The 18171-nt window shown below is 44.2% G+C and overlaps 1 protein-coding gene across 16 annotated transcripts in view; it reads left to right on the plus strand.

Annotated features, from left to right (window-relative positions):
- Positions 1–18171, plus strand: part of DOCK7 (dedicator of cytokinesis 7) — a 279505-nt gene that overhangs the window by 79833 nt on the left and 181501 nt on the right. For all 16 annotated transcript variants that reach the window (XM_068239352.1, XM_068239337.1, XM_068239340.1 and 13 more), the window contains 3 exons: positions 13787–13853; positions 15358–15507; positions 16906–16986. In XM_068239352.1, coding sequence (XP_068095453.1) covers positions 13787–13853; positions 15358–15507; positions 16906–16986 — 298 coding nt within the window. The remainder of the gene's footprint in view (positions 1–13786; positions 13854–15357; positions 15508–16905; positions 16987–18171) is intronic.

Consider the following 18171-nt stretch of genomic DNA (forward strand, 5'->3'; position numbering starts at 1 on the left):
TTTTTGCTCTTTTCAGTTTTCAAAGGTTATAAACCCCCTCCCCTTATAGCTTCGCTCCTGAATACAAGCATAGCTTTACTTTAAGAGCAGTGTTTTGGTTTTTTCTCCCATTTCCACTCTACGTATGAAATGACAGAAGACAAAGAATAGAATATAAATAGTGTTAATTATTGGGATATATATATATATATATATATATATATATATATATATATATATATATATATATATATATAGAGTCCAGGGGGGGTCAGCAGCTGTCACAGGCTGGAGGTTGAGGGTGCTCGCAACTGGGGATGCCCAGGCCCCCTTGAAGTATACAAAAAAAGCACAAGGAGTTGCAGCACACAGCTCTTTATTTAGAGCAAACAAAATTTCAATCAGCAAACAGTTTCGGTCGTCCCCGACCTTTGTCAATGCCAAACAACAAATGAATGCATGGTCATATATATACCCGCCCCACAGGATATGACATCATGACAAACTGGGGTCCACCCCTTAGTTACATCACCAAGTGGTGGTAAACACATAATATAAATAGTGTCAATCATATACACTTATCTCATTTATCATAAATCAGTCCATGATCCAAATCACGTAGTAATATTCTCTCTACCAGTGTAACAGTCAGTTTCTTTATATAACCCTAAGAGAGGAGAGATTATAAAAACAGATGTAAGTCAAAATCTTTATTTAGACCACCTGGGCTTAAGCTGCCTAATTTGTGAATCCACATAACTTCCCGGCGTTTTAACATCAAGATCCTGTCACCCCCACGTCTAGGTTTTGGAATGTGGTCTATAACCATATATCTCAGGTCCACGTCTCTATGTCCAGCCTCCCTCCAATGTTTGGCAACCGGAAGGTCAGAGCTCACTGACCTGACAGAGCTCCTATGTTGTGAGATACGATCCCGTACCTTTTGTGTGGTTTCACCCACATAAAGCAGCCCGCAAGGGCAAATCAACAAGTAAACCACATAGGAGCTCTGACAGGTAAGGAAGTATTTAACCTTGTAACCATCACCGAACGTGGATCCCTTAATCACATATGAACATTCACTGCATGTGAGGCATGGATATGACCCCAACCTTTTTGAACCCAGAAAAGTCTCAGTCTGTTTTTGTATCGGTGGGGTATCAGCCCTCACCAATCTACTACCTAAAGTTTCGTTCTTTCTATAGGCAGGAATTGGTGGTGTACGGAATTCCGGAATTCCAGGGTAAGCACTACCCAAAATGTGCCAATGTCGCCTGATACAGGACATCACTCTCTGTGAGAGTCCATGAAATTGGCACACAAAGGGAAGGCGAGGACCCTCAAATTCACTTTTCTTCCTCCCTCCCTGTTCTCCAGACAATATTGTAGCTACCTCTTCCTGTAATAAGGTATCTGGGTATCCACGTTCCGAGAGCTTAGCAACCATCTGCTGTCTTCTTATGTCGATCCGGTCAGGATCTGAAACAATTCTCTCTACCCGGAGTAACTGACTCCTCGCTATGGATCGGAAGACAGCAGGTGGGTGGAAGCTCTCGAAACGTAGAAGTTGGTTGCGATCAGTTGGTTTCTTGTAAAAGTCTGATGTGAGGGAGCCCGCTTGCTTTCTGACAGTGGTATCCAAGAAATTAATCTCCTCACGACTATGGGTAATCTCAAATTTAATATTTGGATGGAACCGATTCAGTTCATCGTGAAATGTCATGAGGGATCCAATGTCGCCCCGCCAGATGGCGAACACGTCGTCAATGAAGCGCCACCAGACACCACAGTGTCTGGAGAACGCCTCATTGACGTATACGTGTGTGCTCTCGAAGTGGTGCATAAACGCACCCGCAAATATATATATTATATTCACCAAAACATTCTGTAGTTCCTGCATACCAGGGCTGTGGAGTCGGTACAAAAATCATTTGACTCCAACTCCTCAGTTTATGGAACCACCGACTCTGACTCCAGGCACCAAAAAATTGTTCAGACTCCTAATGGTGCCCATACTCTGTACAATAAAAGCGTTTGATTTTTCTGTTTATTCGAACAAAACAATTGAATCAAATGAAAGTAAAAAAATATTTATTTTTTTTTCCGATCAAGAAAAGTGAACGATTATCCCGCTTTTTCGATAGAAATCCAACCGGACATGTTGGAAATATATGTGTGTGTGTGTATGTATATATATATATATATATGTATATGTATATATATATATATATATATATATATATGTATATATATATATATATATGTATATATATATATATATATATATATGTATATATGTATATATATATATATATATGTATATATGTATATATATATATATATATGTATGTATATATATATATATATATATATATATATATATATGTATGTATATATATATATATATATATATATATATATATGTATGTATATATATATATATATATATATATATATATATATATATGTATGTATATGTATATGTATATATATATATATATATATATATATATATATATATATATATATATATATATATATATATATATATATATATATATATATATATATATATATATATATATATATATATATATATGCACCTTTAGTCTGATTTTTACAAAGGCTGTGACTCCAGGTACCCAAAATGCCGGGTGGCATGAAAAAGTAGCCGGGTGGGGCGAGATGAGAGAATGCAGGGCCGGTGCTTCTGTGAGCATCTATGCTTATAGCATAGTAGGAGGTGAGCCGATTACAGCCGGGTGCTCACCAAAACTAGCCGAGTGGAGCACCAGGCTAAAAGAGCCTGGGGAGAACACTGAGTAAGTTCTATCATTTTATATTGTACCAAATGACACAGAGGGGTTGATGCATTAAACTATGTTACTATTGCTGTGTGCAGACAGCGCAGGGCAATATTACCATTACTACTGCCAGCAGTATACAGCGAGTTATGCTATTAGCGCAACCTGTGGTACTCAAGTAGCACGAGTGTCGCTATGGCAACACGCATTACCAATGAGCATTACCATTAATAATGCACGTCGTCTTAGCAATGGTCTTGATCCTCAAGCACCGCAGGTCGTGTTACTCGAGTACTGCGGGTCGCGCTAATAAATCGGAGTACACTGCTGCCGGTAGTAATGGTCATATTGTTGTGCGCTGTCTGCACACAGCAATAAAACTGCAATTTAGTGCATAAACCCCATTATCACTTTAAGGGGTTGATTCATTAGGCTAGCAGCGCAAGGTAATAATCTCCAGCGCACACTATGCTGCCATAGTGTGCGCTGCTAATTTACGCTATACGCTAATAGTTGAGCGCTTCATTAAAGTTAACAAGCGCTCCACTGAACCCGCCCTGAGTCCCCGCGAGTCCAGTGACTTTTTAAAGGGCGAGATTCCTGCATTTTGATTGGCCTAGTAGGCTGCCCGTCACTCGACAGTGAGCTTATAGGGTCAATCAAAGTGCAGGAATCTCGTCCTTTGAAGTCACCGGACCTGCCGGGGCTCAGGACGGGTTCAGTGGAGCGCTCGTTAAGCTATTGGTGTACAGTGTAATTTAGCAGCGCACGCTATGGCAGCATAGCGTGCAGTGGAGATTACCTTGCGCTGCTGTGGCAGCACAGCTTAATGAACCAAACCCTAAGGGCCCATTCACACTAGAGCGTATTGCCGGCAATTTTGGCAAAACGCTCAAGCGCTAGCGCTTTCTAAAGCACTAGTGCAATAATACCCTATGGGCCCGTTCTCACTCGCCGGCGATTAACGCAAATCGCCAAACACAAATGTGTAGCCTGCACCATTTTCAGGCGATTTCCCGACTATCGTGTTTAGTGCTATAGCAGCGCTAATCGCAATCGCACAAAAAGGGCTGCAGTGTCCCGTGATTTTTCTGCGTTAGTCGTGGAAAAATCACTCCTGCAAAGTTTTGCGCTTTTAGGTGTGAATGGGGCCTAAATGTTTACTCACACAGGAGTCCTTTAGTTAATCAATTGGCCACAAAATGATGCTGTGTTAAGAGAGGTGGCCCTGTTATTGTTCTTGTGTTGTAAATAAAGAGATGACACCACAAGAGGAATATCAGGACCACCTCTCTTTACACAGCATCATTTTTTGATTGACTCTGCCGAGTAAAATCAACACATGTATGGGCACCTTAAATGCCTGTAGCATGCCTGTAGCATTTAAGTTGCCCATACATGTGTTGGTTTTACCCAGCAAATTCGATCAAAGAATAACAAAGATCATTGGCCAAAAGATATTAAGCCTGCCCACCAACGCCAAGGTAGACTCCTCTGGGGCAGGTCCTACACTACACTATGCTACCCTAATCTAATAGATGCTAGTCATCTTTTACCTCACGTGTTTTTTTTTTTTTTTTTTTTTTTTTTTTTTTTTTTTTATAAAATGTATTTGTAAAATCTCTTCTGGGGCATTATTAACTTTGCACTTTTACTGTGTCTCTGTGATGTTCCATTTCTCAAGTATTCCTTCTACCTCTGTGAAGACCAGCAGCAAATCTGCATTGAGGAAGTAGGGATACCTAAAAAAAGAGACTTCACAGAGAGAAATGTAAGTAGCTAAACATGTGTAATAGGAAAATAGCATGTTTACTTAGTTTGATGCCCCATTTCCCAGGTATTACCACTTCCTTCCTGTAGGCTAGCAGGAAGTGGGAATATCTGCAGATTGGGACTTCACAGGCACTAAACAAAGGTAATCATGCTTCAGAGGAGAACCTACAAATACCATTATATAAATAAGACATCCAGAGTTCAGGTACATATTCAGGTACCTAATCTATCCCTACATCTAACCTGTGTGCTCTGCCCTATCACTACAGTCAGTGTCATGTCTATCCCTACATCTAACTTGTGTGCTCTGCCCTATCACTAGTCCGTGTCATGTCTAAATCTGCATCTAACCCGTGTGCTCTGCCCTATCACTACAGTCAGTGTCATGTCTATCCCTACATCTAACCTGTGTGCTCTGCCCTGTGTGCTCTGCCCTATCACTACAGTCAGTGTCATGCCTATCCCTACATCTAACCTGTGTGCTCTGCCCTATCACTACAGTCAGTGTCATGTCTAACCCTGCATCTAACCTGTGTGCTCTGCCCTATCACTACAGTCAGTGTCATGTCTAACCCTGCATCTAACCTGTGTGCTCTGCCCTATCACTACAGTCAGTGTCATGTCTATCCCTACATCTAACCTGTGTGCTCTGCCCTATCACTAGTCAGTGTCATGTCTAACCCTGCATCTAACTTGTGTGCTCTGCCCTATCACTACAGTCAGTGTCATGTCTAATCCTACATCTAACCTGTGTGCTCTGCCCCATCACTACAGTCAGTGCCATGTCTAATCCTACATCTAACCTGTGTGCTCTGCCCTATCACTACAGTCAGTGCCATGTCTAATCCTACATCTAACCTGTGTGCTCTGCCCTATCACTACAGTCAGTGTCATGCCTATCCCTACATCTAACTTGTGTGCTCTGCCCTATCACTACAGTCAGTGTCATGTCTAACCCTGCATCTAACCTGTGTGCTCTGCCCTATCACTACAGTCAGTGTCATGTCTAATCCTGCATCTAACCTGTGTGCTCTGCCCTATCACTACAGTCAGTGTCATGTCTAACCCTGCATCTAACCTGTGTGCTCTGCCCTATCACTACAGTCAGTGTCATGTCTAACCCTGCATCTAACCTGTGTGCTCTGCCCTATCACTACAGTCAGTGTCATGTCTATCCCTACATCTAACCTGTGTGCTCTGCCCTATCACTAGTCAGTGTCATGTCTAACCCTGCATCTAACTTGTGTGCTCTGCCCTATCACTACAGTCAGTGTCATGTCTAATCCTACATCTAACCTGTGTGCTCTGCCCCATCACTACAGTCAGTGCCATGTCTAATCCTACATCTAACCTGTGTGCTCTGCCCTATCACTACAGTCAGTGCCATGTCTAATCCTACATCTAACCTGTGTGCTCTGCCCTATCACTACAGTCAGTGTCATGCCTATCCCTACATCTAACTTGTGTGCTCTGCCCTATCACTACAGTCAGTGTCATGTCTAACCCTGCATCTAACCTGTGTGCTCTGCCCTATCACTACAGTCAGTGTCATGTCTAATCCTACATCTAACCTGTGTGCTCTGCCCTATCACTACAGTCAGTGTCATGTCTAACCCTGCATCTAACCTGTGTGCTCTGCCCTATCACTACAGTCAGTGTCATGTCTAATCCTACATCTAACCTGTGTGCTCTGCCCTATCACTACAGTCAGTGTCATGTCTAACCCTGCATCTAACCTGTGTGCTCTGCCCTATCACTACAGTCAGTGTCATGTCTAACCCTGCATCTAACTTGTGTGCTCTGCCCTATCACTACAGTCAGTGTCATGTCTAACCCTGCATCTAACCTGTGTGCTCTGCCCTATCACTACAGTCAGTGTCATGTCTAATCCTACATCTAACCTGTGTGCTCTGCCCTATCACTACAGTCAGTGTCATGTCTAACCCTGCATCTAACCTGTGTGCTCTGCCCTATCACTACAGTCAGTGTCATGTCTAACCCTGCATCTAACCTGTGTGCTCTGCCCTATCACTACAGTCAGTGTCATGTCTAACCCTGCATCTAACCTGTGTGCTCTGCCCTATCACTACAGTCAGTGTCATGTCTAATCCTACATCTAACCTGTGTGCTCTGCCCTATCACTACAGTCAGTGTCATGTCTAACCCTGCATCTAACCTGTGTGCTCTGCCCTATCACTACAGTCAGTGTCATGTCTAATCCTGCATCTAACCTGTGTGCTCTGCCCTATCACTACAGTCACTGAGCGTCTGTCTGTATGAGTCACTCTACTTCATTTAGGTCTAGGTCTTTAAGTCCGTATGTCTGTCTGTGTTAAGGTGGGCAAACATTATTAGACATTTTTCATAATTTTCACATTTTGATGTATGAAAGAATGTATTCTCAAATGACGTTTGTTCAGTATATCAATCAAACATTAATTGAGAAACTCTGTTTTTTCCTTGAATAGACAGGGGGCGCAGGGTTCACCCAGCAGTAATCCACAGCCACCTAGCTTGCATGGAGACAATATCTAATAGTGCAGGCAAACAATCAACAAAGGGGCGATGTTGTATTTTTTCTTTTTTTTCTCTTTTGGGGGGGGGGGGGGGGCGGGGTCAGAGGAGCTACAGCTAGAAACAAGTAAGAATGAAAAATTGAGGTTAATACTTACCGAAATAAGGAATTTAGGATAATACTTACCGAAATAAGAAATTGAGGGTTATACTTACCTACCCTGTTTATTACTCACCTGAACTGTTTGTTAGGATGCTTGGAGAGGGGTCAGGTGTTTAAGCTGAGCAGGATGTTTGCAGCGTGGAAGCAGAGGGCATTAGGATGTTGGAGTGGACCAGATGATTTGTAAACTTTGCTGGTTATTTGCAGTGTGGAAGCTGAGAGTACGGCCAGGGATGGGTGGAAAATTCTTCTTACATGTAAATCATCACTAACCCAGGATGATGCCATTGCTACATATTTTTCATCATTTACTCATTTGATGGTATAAAAAATTAGGGAATTAGCAAATGAGACCCACCAGCCAGTTAATTTATATGCAGCCAGTTAAATTATAAGCAGCTAGTGGCTTTCATTTGCTAGCATGGCATCTAATTCCTGAGTGAGTAAAGATTTAACATGAGAATATTCAGCTGCTACTTACATGGCTGGTGGCTGTGTCATTGCAGAGATGCTGGTTGTCTTTGTAGGGCAGCTTCATGGCTTCCAATTAAAAGGCCTCTGCAAGGGTTGCTGTGCTGGTTTGCGATCCTTTGGGAATTCTGTTATCTTCCTGTTGATGAGGCACTGCAGCAGATGCGGTCTCATACGTTGCTTGCTGTACACACACTCGATGTTTCCGTCAGCTGCCAGCAGTTCGTAGGCGTTTGCAATGGCGTGTAACGCACAGTCGAGGTCTGTACTTGATTGCTGGTCCGCTGGCAGTTGCACCATGTTCTTCACAGGATCTTTCACGTAGGTGTTGAAGCTGCCCTCAATTTGCTGGATGGCTACATCTCCAAAAGCATTTGAACTGTTGGCGATCACCACCTTCGTTCCATCACATGCGGTGACAAATGCATGATTCTTCTGTCCATCAATGTGGATCTGAAGAGTGGGCTCTGTGGTTGGTGTGACTTCCACCTTCGTTCCATCGCATGCGGTGACAAATGCATGATTCTTCTGTCCATCAATGTGGATCTGAAGAGTGGGCTCTGTGGTTGGTGTGACTTCATCGTGTACTTCTCTTATGCAAGGGCGTCCACTTGTGTCTTGAAACTGCTTCTTCAAGATTTCCACAGCTGCCACCAATACTTGACCACAGAGCATCCGAGTGCCTTGGAGGTCCTGCTTGTCTTCCATGATCAGCCCCAGGTCTGGCAGCCAGGGTTCCTCCCTCTGCTTCGCCTTCTTCGCCCTCTGCTTCACTGTCTTGGCCTGGCTGCTGTCAGCCGGCTCTCCTCTGCTCCTCTTCTTCCCCTTCCTCACCTGGTTTGGGTCCAGTCCCGTCATGATGGTGTTCTTCGCAGATCTGTCACCCTCGTCAGGTGGTTAATCTACCAAAAAAGCCTTTTTTTTTCTTTTCAAGAATAAAATTCAGCTGGAGACTCGCAAACTGCTACAGTTTCCAATGGCATCCAGCTGTCTAGTGACTTCCAACTGCCATTTTCAACTGCCAGGCTGCAGCAGTTGGGCTCACGCACAAGAAGTCATGCGCCCAGGATGGCATGCGCCAGTGTCTGAGGATACTGATCAGCTGGGAGATGGCTCTTCTGATCACATGCTACTGAATCCTTACATTTTCTCTGTTTACAAGTTAACCTCTTTTAATCCACTTGTGCTAACAATTCTATTATAATTTCTGATATAATTATAATGAATGTAAGTTAAAAAAAGCTTTATTGTTCTCTTGATTTATATCATTTTTTTTGTAATTTACTAGGTAAACTTGTGAATTTATTATACCTTTTATATACAACTTAAGGGGCCCATACACTGGTCGATTTCAACTATCGATCGATTCGATATAATCAATAGAATCGATTTTTGATCGATCTAATCGATCGATCGATTAGTAACCGATTTCAATCAGTTTAATCTGACAGGATGGAAAATCTAGGTCGATCTGCTGCCCATAGAGTTGCATTGGATCTAATGGTCCAATAATGCATTTAGATTAATTCCGGTCAGATTCAACTTGACAGGCATCTGACAGAAATCAGATGGTCAAATCTGCTGCAAATCTATAAGTGTATGGCCACCTTTAGTCATTTGCTACCTCAGGAACAGTATACGTTTTTGTCTAATCAATCTTAGGGCTGAGCCACACCGCTGAGCGCTCTTCAAGGAGTCAGCACTGCCTTTGCGGTTTTCTATAAAAATGCTCCCATTGACTCGTTGAAAAAATTGCAGCAATCGCGATTTATTTTTTTTTAAATCACATTCGCACCAATTTTGTTCTGATTTTACTGTGCCTTAAAGGGACACTGTAGGGGGGTTGGGGGAAAATTAGTTGAACTTACCCGGGGCTTCTAAAGGTCCCCCGCAGACATCCTGTGCCCGCTCAGCCACTCACTGATGCTCCGGCCCCGCCTCCGGTTCACTTCTGTAATTTCAGACTTTAAAGTCTGAATACCACTGCGCCTGCGTTGCCGTGTCCTCAATCCCGCTGATGTCACCAGGAGTGTATTGCTCAGTCCCAGTATGGTCTGTGCCTGCACAGTACGCTCCTGGTGACAGCAGCGGGAGCGAGGACACGGCAACGCAGGCGCAGTGGTTTTCAGACTTTAAAGTCTGAAATTACAGAAGTGAACCGGAGGCGGGGCCGGAGCATCGGTGAGTGGCTGCGTGGGCACAGGATGTCTGCGGGGGACCATTTGAAGGTAAGTTCGACTCAATTTCCCTGACCCCCCCCCCCCCCTCTACAGTATCCCTTTAAAGTCAATAGGAGCATTTGATTTTAAAAGTGCAAATGCAGCGCTAACAGATAGAAAAACGCTCTGCAGTGTGGCCCAGCCCTTAGAGTAGAACACACCCATTTCTCTAAACATTAAAGGGACCCTGATCAGTGGGCTAAAATAAAAATTGGTACTTACCTGGGGCTTCCCCCTGCCCACTGTAGGCTGCGAGGTCCTCCGGCGTCCTCCTGGCTCTTCTCTCGGTCCAGCTGGCAGCTCCGTTACTGGCGACACTCCGGCTGAGTGTCGGCCCAACACTTCCTGAACTGTGATGCTCTGCGTCATCACACTGGCCGCTAGGCTCCATCACGGTATGTGGCGTGACAGTCCTGCAAATGCGCGGTTTATAGTTAGAAAACCGCGCAGGACTGTTACGCCGGCTGGTGAGATGACGTGGAGAGCCGCGGTTCAAGAAGTGCTGGGCTGACACTCAGCCGGAGTGTCGCCGGTAACTGTGCCGCCAGTGGGACCCAGAACGGAGCTAGGAGGACAGGGGAGTTTCTGCTGACTACGAGATAGGATTGCTGCGGGAGGACAGGCCCGACGTGGGAGGTCTAGAGTTCAGCAGGAGGACAGCCTGAAGAAAGAAGGTGCACCTGTGTCTGATGGTTCTAGAGGGAATGGTCCTATAACGACGGTCCGATGGGAGGACCTCAAAGAAGCAGTTGCTTGGAGGGAAGGGTTTGTGAGAGACTTTATTGACTTTGTTCTCAACGTGGACTTTATTCTCAACGTGGGCCCGTTTTAACTAGGAGCGGTGCGGCTACATAGCCGTATTGCACCGCAGGTGTCCTGAAACACATGCACAGCATTGGAAGAGTTTCCCCTGCGTGCATGTTGTGCGGAGCGGTGCAGTGCGATCCGAGAATCTGCAGCATGCTGCAGATTCTCGCACGGCCGCATCCACCCGCAGCCGCGTCCCATCTCCCACATGGACTTGCGCATTGGGAGTTGCAGAAGTGATGCGGCCGGCGGCGGAAGTGATGCGATGCGGCTACGTAGCCGGATTTACATCATTTACAAGTGGAAACCCGCCCTTAATGTATTTCAACACAATAACTAGTGTGCATGAGCCCTAAAATGTCAGTTGCAAAAAAAACCCCAGAGTGTGAATGCTGGAGATTTATGTAGTCCAAATTAAAAGTATTGTGCAACTATTGCACATATTGTCCTGGCTCAGTCAATATCCACAGCAAACATGTAAAGGTGACCCGGACCTGAACATGAACACTTGTACCTCCTTCATGCTTGATACATTTCATTGCAGTGCGATTGTTATACGATTGCACTGCAACATTCCCGAAAGGTCGCACTGCACTTTACCTCTGCGGTGTGACCATACAGTGAGGCATACGTTTTTAACCTCCTCGGTGGTAACCCGGGTTTGGGGGAGCCAGGAGCGTTAATCCCGCTCGGCGTGCGCAGCGTTTCAAACCCCCCCCCCAGGATCCAGACGCTGGCAGCTGTTCTTCTCCTGGTCCTCAGAAGCTCTGGATCCCTCAGGTGAGATCGTTGTTTGTCATCATGAGGCACAGGTAACATAACGACGGGACCCACCTCACCTGGATCATTGGGATAACCCCGCAGGACTAGGACTACTTCTGCAGCGGCATGCAGCAGTTTTGTGTGATGCAACGCTACAGATCGCAGTAAGTGTGAAAGAGCCCTCAGATTTGAGTAGCAGGCCAAGTAGTAATTCCTGCAGTGCTGGAAACCATTTAGTACATGCGTATCGCTGCAATAAGTACCTTACCAGTAAAATATACAGTCTATTAGCTATGGATACTATCCGTTACAATTCTCCTTAGGTTGTAGCAAATTTGTAAAAATCAACCTTTATAAAAGGGGTGGGGGGGGGGGGGAATCAGAGGAATTGAAGAGGAGAGCCGTCCACCACCGTCCCCTAACGTGTCACATCTGATGCCGCCGAAGGCAACGTTAGGTCATTATTGGTCCTATAGCTTACACTTCTATAGACCATTCAGTGCTGGCAGTCTCCATGTCTCTTTTTTTGTGTTTTTAAAGGAAACCAGAGATGAAAAATAATAAAACATTTATACATACCTTGGGCTTCTTCCAGCCCCATGCGCACGGATCGCCCCCACACCTCCGTCCTCAGCTGCCTGGAGCTCCGGTATCGTGTCCTGTTACATCGGACAGTCTGCGCAAGAGGAATTGCGCACTCTACATATCTCTCCCGTGGCTGCTGAAGAGTTACGTGGAGCGCACACTTGACTTGCTCAGACTGGCCGCGACTGGCCGAAGTAATGGGACCCGATACCAGACAGCGGAGGATGGCGGCGTGGGATGGATCGGTGCGGAGGGGGCTGGAGGAAGCCCCAGGTATGTATAAATCTTTTATTATTTTTCATCTCTGGTACACTTTAAAGCTTTGGTTCTGTGCTTAGTACACATCATTCTGTATTGACATTTGCTTTCTAAATACTTACCCAACATTTTTATGACCATCATCCCTGCTCTTTTTTTCCCCCTTCTCCTCTCTTAAAATTCCTTACGTGTGTGTGTGTGTGTGTGTGTGTGTGTGTGTGTGTGTGTGTGTATAGTGTGTGTGTGTGTGTATATATAGTGTGTGTGTGTATAGTGTGTGTATAGTGTGTGTGTGTATATAGTGTGTGTGTGTATATAGTGTGTGTGTGTGTGTGTGTGTATATATAGTGTGTGTGTGTGTGTGTGTGTGTGTGTGTATATATAGTGTGTGTGTGTGTGTATATATAGTGTGTGTGTGTGTGTGTGTGTATAGTGTGAGTGTGTGTGTGTGTGTGTATAGTGTATGTGTGTGTGTGTATAGTGTGTGTGTGTGTGTGTGTATAGTGTATGTGTGTGTGCGTATGTGTGTGTGTGTGTGTGTATATATAGTGTGTGTGTGTGTATATATATATATAGTGTGTGTGTGCGTGCGTGCGTGCGTGCGTGCGTGCGTGTTTCTCTCACTATGCACCTTCTTGCCTTCAGAATGTGTTCATACATTATGTTAAAGTTTGGAAGAGGAATCGGTGTGCTCAGGAATTGATGAAAAAGCTGCTCTCATAATATAATCCTGCCAGAAAACTTCTTAGTGGAAATTAAAGGAATGTCCTACACACTAAACAACCTCTGAATTAACAGAAATTGTGAAGAGCTGCAGTTTATTGTAATGCTCACAAGAGGGAGCTCCACACTATAGCCTCTTATTTCAGTATTATGAACTGATTTTTATTTTTTTATACTGTTTGGGACATTTTTGTTGTGTCAGTGACTGCTATTAAAGAGGAACTTAAACCAAGGATTGGACTTCATTCCAGTTAGTAGCTGAAACCCCATTTCCCTTGAGAAATGTTTACCTTTTCTAGAATAGATCAGAGGGGGGTCCGTATGGCTGGTATTGTGGTGAAACCCCTCCCACAGTGTAATATCATGACCACTGTGGTGCTGACAGTTTGCTGTCTGAACCTTGTTGCATTGTGGGAAATAACAGCCTTTTCCGACTGCCAAGCAAGCAATATCTCTCTCTGTGCGTAGGACTCTCAGTAACGAACATTCCTGCAGAGATCACCTGACAGGACTAAAGAGGTCACCACCAGTGATACATTTCAGAATGTAAATCAGGGAGAGGAAAGATTTTACAATGAGCAAACACTGACTAAATAATCTATAAAGAAATATTAAAAAACATAAGCAATTTTATCCATTATGTTATTTTCACTTTCTTTAAGTTAATACCTTTGTTAAACTATAACATTTATCTAGGTTACAACAATATATATTTTTTTATTTCCTAGGTTTGAGATAGAAATTGAACCAATATTTGCAAGCCTGGCTTTGTACGATGCCAAGGAAAAGAAAAAGGTGAGTGGGAAACGGACATTTTTTGGTGTGTCTTGTGATCACTGTGGTCTAAACTTTTCACACAGGCTGAGTAGATATGTGGCTAAAGGTGGCCACTAATGATGCACTTTCTAGTGAAAAGTCGTTTGAGCGTTCAGAATTTCTAATCAGAAGTGAAATAGTTCACTACACCATCAATGAACCAATCTTTGCTTTCTATCTTTCACAACCAACAAGAAAATCCAAATTTTGGTTTGATGAAAATCCAGTTGCACGACTATTTTTATATTCGTTCGTAATCGATTGTGCCCATCAACAGAGATTATTTACAACCAATCCGACCAGAATTTCTGATTGCTCTAACGATTTTTCGCTAGAAATTGGACAGTCAGTGGCCACCTTAAGAAAGTCGGAACCAGAAACTCCTGTCTATTTCAGCCAAAAAAGCCAAAAGTTGGCCCAATACTTGAAATTTGACCCAGAAAGCTGGAGCATAATCCAAAAACGATTTTCTATTTCACCTATCCCTGTTTCTGAACCGGATTGCTACTGTAGAATGTGCCTTGTTTAGTTAGGCTTTTTAAGTTAGATCAGTTAAGAAAATACAATTCATAAGAGGTGAACTTTACCTTAAAGGGAACCAGAGGCCCCAGGAAAAAGATTCTATACATACCTGGGGCTTCCTCCAGCCCCATACGCACGGATCGCTTCCACGCCGCCGTCCTTTGCTGCCTGGATCCGCCGGTACCGGGTCCCGTCATGGCCGCCAGTCGGCCGGCAGACGCGGCCAATTGTCGACATCACACGGGGCTCCCTCCATATACGTACGCGTGAGGCTGCTTACTGCGCAGCCGCATGCATACTGGTATGGAGGGAGCACCTGTGATGCGGACAATTGGCCGCGTCCGCCGGAAGTGACGGGACCCGATCCAGGAAGCGGAGGATGGCGGCGTGGGAGCGATCCAGGCTTATGGGGCTGGAAGAAGACCCAGGTATGTATAAAAGCTTGTTCTTTTTTTTTTAGCACCGTTCCTCTCTGGTTCCCTTTAAAGAGGAACTTCAGCCTAAACAAACATACTGTCATTAAGTTGCATTAGTTATGTTAATTAAAATAAATAGGTAATATAATCTCTTACCCACCCTGTTTTAAAAGAACAGGCAAATGTTTGATTTCATGAGAGCAGCCATCTTTTTGGTTGAAAGGAGGTGACAGGGAGCATGAGACACAGTTCCAACTGTTCTGTGTGCTGATCACCCCTCCCAGTTGCTAGGCAACGTGAATAACAACATAGGAAATCCCATCATGCTTTGCACAGCATCAGGGAAAAAAAGCCCTGGCAGTTTTCTTTGATGGGTGGAGCTTAGCTAAAAATGATGCTTTGGTAAGAAAAACAAAGTTCTGATGCTGTGAAACTGTTAAAGAAACACCAAGCCTTTTCAATTCTGCTGAGTAGATTTTTAGTCCGGAGGTTCACTTTAATCACTGAAGCAATTCACTGCATATAAACATTTTATATTTCTATAGATTTCAGAAAACTTCTTCTTTGATCTGAACTCGGAGCAGATAAAAGGAATGCTCCGTCCTTACGTCACACAAGCCGCCATCACTACCCTGGCCAGATCCGCCATCTTTTCCATCACGTATCCTTCCCAAGATGTCTTTCTGGTCATTAAGGTAAGTGCTCCAGAGCAAACACTTTCAGGGTTCTTTCACACCATATGGCTGGGGACACATTTTTAAAAACTCATTGCATGTGGTTTTCTTGAGAAAAGCCATATTAGCTATTGAGAGATGATTCTCCTAGTAGTTATCAAAACTCTTAAGAGGCTCTAAAAGACCAGAAAGACCAGGAGCCTAAATGGTTTCAAGTGTCTCTGAGTTAAGTGGCAATTGGTATCATACAAATTTATACTCACAAAGATGGGTTGCAATAACTTGCAACCACAGTCAGAGCCTACGGGAAAATTGCCACTCTGTCTTTCCAGGGCTACTGGGCAGGAACTGGTTGGTTGCACTACTTAAAGCTTCTTTAGAGAAAACTCTAAACGACATCCTAATTACTGAGGCTTCTTGAACTTTAAAACAAACATTGTCTGAGGCGTCCTATATATAAAATCTTCTAAACAAACTAAAAATGAGAGGCAGGGTTAGTCTTACTTCTCCTAAATTTAAAAAAAAACTAGAATGTGGTGTTTTTCATTCAGCAGAAAAATAGACAACGCGTTTCACGGGTAATATCCCACTTCCTCAGGTCAATCTGAAAACAGTGCTTTGTAGTATGGCTAAAACGAGCGTGAGTGCCTAATTCCTATTTGGTGAGCAGTATTGAGGTGCTAGTTTTAGCCGCTCTAACACTCCTCTTCCCCTCTCCTTTGTTTGTTAGGTTTTATATATCGGGCGCCTACAAAAGCGTTTGTTTTGAATATTAGCTTTTATTCTAGCATGTTCACATCTTTTTGTGATGTGTTGTGTTTATTGAGGGGGTAGAAAATGTATTTGTTTTAATGTTCATGACAGTGGGCAAAGCACAATGAACCTAACAGCTGTTCATACCACTTAGCTCTCACTGTAGCATGGTATCCAGGCTTAGGCTAGGTTTACACTCGCAATCGAGATTTTGCGGCACGAAATTTCATGATTTTGCCGCAATTTTCGATTCCCGATCAAGCGAATGAGAATCACATTCCGATCGCCCACAAAACGCTGCATGCAGCGCGTTTGCAATTTATGCAACTCGCAAAAGCTGCAGTAAGAATAATTCCATAAGGATACATTTGCACTGAAAAGCGCCCCAGTGTGAACCAGCTCTTACTGGCATGCGGAGGGTACAGCGGTCACACACAGCAATAGTATTTCAGATTTGTGTATCTGTAGATGACAAACAGAAGCATACCCTTTTTTTCTATTGGGACAGGACACAGATAGCTGTGAGTGTGTGCCAGATAAACAAAGTATTGTCACACACTTTTAAACAGTAACATAAAACCCAGTATTGTGTTGATACAATGTATTTCTCTTAAAAGCTTATTTCCACTTCAGGTTTGCTTCAATGTAACATCTTTATATTTTCAGCTGGAGAAGGTTCTGCAGCAGGGTGACATAGGGGAATGTGCGGAGCCATATATGATCTATAAAGAGGCAGATGCAGCAAAGGTAAGCTATAGCATTATTGTGCAGCTGTTTATTTTGCTAACCTGAGGCAATCCCCGCCCTCCCCCCCAAAAAAAAAACAACCATACAGATACTTACCTAAGAGTTCCTCTAGAAGCTACCCGTGTCCTCCCAGAGACCACCCCCACTTCCTGAGATCCGCTTGTAAATCATGACGATGATTACTTTTGGCTCCTGCTTACTCCACAGACGCAGTCATACCCGTGCAGGTGCAGTACGGCTGCGCTCATGCATGACAAGGAGCCACGTAACCTTACAGACAAGCCCTTGCTGGATATGTTCTGGGGGTCCACCCGCTTTATATATAGACTGCATAGCTAGAACACTGTCGGGAAACAGGAAAACCAAGGGTGGAAAGGAAAGCAGTGCCGTAATTAAGGTCAACAAGATGCAAAAAATTCTGTTCTTCAATTCAATTCTGAGTTGATACAGGATTATGCAAATGTTGTGCAAAGATTCGCCTCATCAATTCCACCTTGGCCGAAATAAAATGGTCCATTTCCAAGCTATATAAATAACAAGGCTGTGGAGTTTATGAAACCACCGACTCCAGGTACCCAAAATTGTTCCGACTCCAACTGCGACTCCAACTCCACAGCCCATGTACAAAATAATCCGACTCCTCAGTTTATGAAACGCCAGGTACCCAAAATTGCTCCAACTCGACTCCGATTTCACAGCTCTGATAAATAACGTCTCACAAGAGCTTGTTGGATATTACGTGACTATGCTTCTCCTCATGCATGAGGGCGTCCGTACAGCCCATGCACAAATACGGCCGCGCCTGCGCAGTATGCTGAAGCTGCTCGTCCACAAGGCGCTCTGTGCTACAGTGCAGGCACGGTCGTTTTGGGCAGGCGCAGTACGGCTGTGCTTGTGCATGAAGGTGAGAGCTGTCGCGTTCTTAGAAGAGTCTCAGGCTTCAGTGGTGTTCTGGAGGAGGATCCAGAGACTTCCCTCTTCTTAGTTAAAGGACTTACGAGGCCAAGTAATGATAAAAAAGTTAATTACCTGCTTCACCTTATACGGCACGGAGGACGCCGTCCGCGCCCTCCGTGCCGATCCGCCGGGTCCCCCCGCTCGTCAGCCCCCCGGGGATGGCTCCCGACCCCACGGTCGGGTCGGCTCCCCTGCCTCTCCCAAAATGGCCGCTCGCTCTGGCCGCGG

This window comes from Hyperolius riggenbachi, chromosome 6, assembly GCF_040937935.1.
Source record: "Hyperolius riggenbachi isolate aHypRig1 chromosome 6, aHypRig1.pri, whole genome shotgun sequence".
Taxonomy (NCBI): domain Eukaryota; kingdom Metazoa; phylum Chordata; class Amphibia; order Anura; family Hyperoliidae; genus Hyperolius; species Hyperolius riggenbachi.